Source organism: Alexandromys fortis, unplaced genomic scaffold (assembly GCF_014885135.2).
Source record: "Alexandromys fortis isolate MF-2015 unplaced genomic scaffold, M_Fortis_MF-2015_v1.1 scaffold_14, whole genome shotgun sequence".
Taxonomy (NCBI): domain Eukaryota; kingdom Metazoa; phylum Chordata; class Mammalia; order Rodentia; family Cricetidae; genus Alexandromys; species Alexandromys fortis.
In genome coordinates, this window is record NW_026067910.1 from 16960436 (window position 1) to 16962883 (window position 2448).

The following is a 2448-nucleotide window of genomic DNA, read 5'->3' on the forward strand; positions in this document are numbered from 1 at the left end:
AAAAAAAAAAAAAAAAAAAAAAAAAAAAAAACAAAAAAAAAAAACAAAAAAAAAACTCCCTTTTGAAATCCCTCCTGGAGGGGTGTGTTGGGCTGCGGGAGTAGTCTCCGTACACCGAAGAACGCGAACAGCCCAGCCACAGGCCAGCAGCCTGGGCATTTTGCCGAAGAGGTCTGCTTTCAGCGCAGGGCGGAGGGTGCCACTCTCAAAACAGCTAGTAGAGTGACCAGCCTCCCTGCTTCTTGGCAGACTTTCCCAGCTAACAGTTCCAGCGGAGTTTTTGAGCCCATTCAAGAATTCCATCTCACAGAGAGTGTTTCCGATACAGTCATTTGATCAGTTAGCGTTTGCACATGCACCTGCTAAGCTACTGGGAGAGCGTCACAGAGCCACATCCCCCCCCCCCCCCCCCCCCCCCCCCCCCCCCCCCCCCCATCCACCACTGGTAATCGAAAGGCTCTTGCATTCGCCGGGTGATTCAGATACAGGGAAGAAACCACACGTCTATGGTGCAGCCTGAGGTCAGGCTTCCAGTGCAGAGGTGATTCTCTTGCCTCATGACAACTTCCCTGTCACTTTGTTCCTGGGGCAGGTAGGGGTTTTTTGTTGGTCTCCTTACCTGGAGGTGGCTTCGTCTCCTCCCTTCCCATGGCTCTCCCCGACGACCTGGTCCTTGCCGCTGGGGTGGTAAGCAGTTAGCACAACTCCCGAGGAACTCGAGAGCCAGTTCATGATGAGAGAAAGGGCATAATTTCTGGGATCCTGACACAGAGAGGAATGAAGTTCCTGTCTCGCCTTGGCAACTTGCTCAGTAGCAAAGGGCCAGCCCCTCCCCTGTCCGGGCCAGCGATTCACAGGGAGAGGGGCGTGGCCTCTCCTGCTGGGCTTCCTGGCCTTGCAGCTACAGGCTGCTTGTGACTCACAGCTTTGTTTAAACCCGACCATCCCAGTCAGCAGCAGCAGTTAAGGGGGCCAGGGTGCTGCGTGGTGGTCCATGCCCCCAAAGAAAGACAGCTAGCTGACAATACAAGCCTAGCGAGTTAGGAAACCGTGGACTAGGGCAGCGCCTTTTTCCCCTTCCCCATTCCTGTTTCCATCTGATAGTTTCTGCTACTTCATGTAACTGGAGTAAGGCATTCCTTAACCCCTTCAGGCGAGGCATCAACATTCACCACAGCAAAACCAAGGAGCACAGTCAAACATCCAAGTGCCATCTGGCCATCACGAGAAAGGCTTTGTGCTACCGCATTTAAAATATTGTGTTACTGTGTACCCTGGAATGTCAAACAAACCTCTTGTTTTATCAAAACATTCTGTAGGAGATTGAAAAAAAAAGTCTATCTAATGACTTGTCTGTTAAGAGGTATTGCTCAAAATAAAAGAAGTTCCAACATTTGCTGAGATTCTATTGCTTTCCAGCTCTGTGGGTGTATGTAGATGTGTATGTCTGTGTGCATATGTGTATGTCTGTGTGTGTATGTGTATGTCTCTGTGTATGTGTATGTCAATGTGTGTGTTTGTCTGTGTGTATGTGTATGTCTGTATGTATGTGTATGTCTGTGTGTGTATGTGTATGTCTGTGTGTATGTGTATGTCTGTATGTATGTGTATGTCTGTGTGTGTATGTGTATGTCTCTGTGTATGTGTATGTCAATGTATGTGTTTGTCTGTGTGTATGTGTATGTCTGTGTGTATGTGTATGTCTGTGTGTGTATGTGTATGTCTCTGTGTGTATGTGTGTGTATGTCTGTGTGTATGTGTATATCTGTGTGTGTATGTCTCTGTGTATGTGTGTATGTGTATATCTGTGTGTATGTGTATGTTTGTGTGTGTATATGTATGTCTGTGTGTATGTGTATGTCTGTGTGTATGTGTATGTCTGTGTGTATGTGTATGTCTGTCTCTGTGTGTATGTGTATGTCTCTGTGTGTATGTGTGTGTATGTCTGTGTGTGTATGTGTATGTCTGTGTATGTGTATGTCTCTCTGTGTGTATGTGTGTATGTGTATATCTGTGTGTGTATGTCTGTGTGTGTATATGGATGTCTGTGTGTGTATGCATAAGTGTGTGTGTGCTCAGATAATGTCACTAGGTACACACCTGACTCCCTAGTGCCCAAGCAGACCGTTCTCTGACCTGTAGCCACTCTCACTTCCTACCCTAAGTGAGGCTTTCACCTCAATCACAGGCCCTTCTTCCCTCAGGTCACACTGTCTTCCTGTCTCTTCCCTCTGCATCTGACCTCTCATTTTTCCATATCCCAGGCTTTAAAATCAATGTTAGACAGAGGAAGAATTAAGGGATTCTGAACGGTTGGTTCTTCAGTATTAATCTGGAATTAAAATTGGTCAGACGAATGGCTGCTGCGCCCATACTAGCACCACTGAGGAGTTTTCCAGTTCAGGTAAAATTTTTAAAAAGTAAATAGATAAGAAGAAGAAGGAGGAG

At 46.7% G+C, this 2448-nt stretch overlaps 1 protein-coding gene across 2 annotated transcripts in view; it reads right to left on the reverse strand.

The window, feature by feature from the left end:
* The window catches only part of Arhgap18 (Rho GTPase activating protein 18), a 211318-nt gene that overhangs the window by 143809 nt on the left and 65061 nt on the right, over positions 1-2448 (reverse strand). The window contains exon 1 of one of the 2 annotated variants that reach the window (XM_050138105.1): positions 620-822. The exons of the other annotated variant lie outside the window; for it this stretch is intronic. Coding sequence (XP_049994062.1) covers positions 620-732 — 113 coding nt within the window. The 5' untranslated portion in view covers positions 733-822. Of the gene's footprint in view, positions 1-619; positions 823-2448 lie in introns of those variants that run through there. 2 annotated transcript variants of the gene reach the window in all.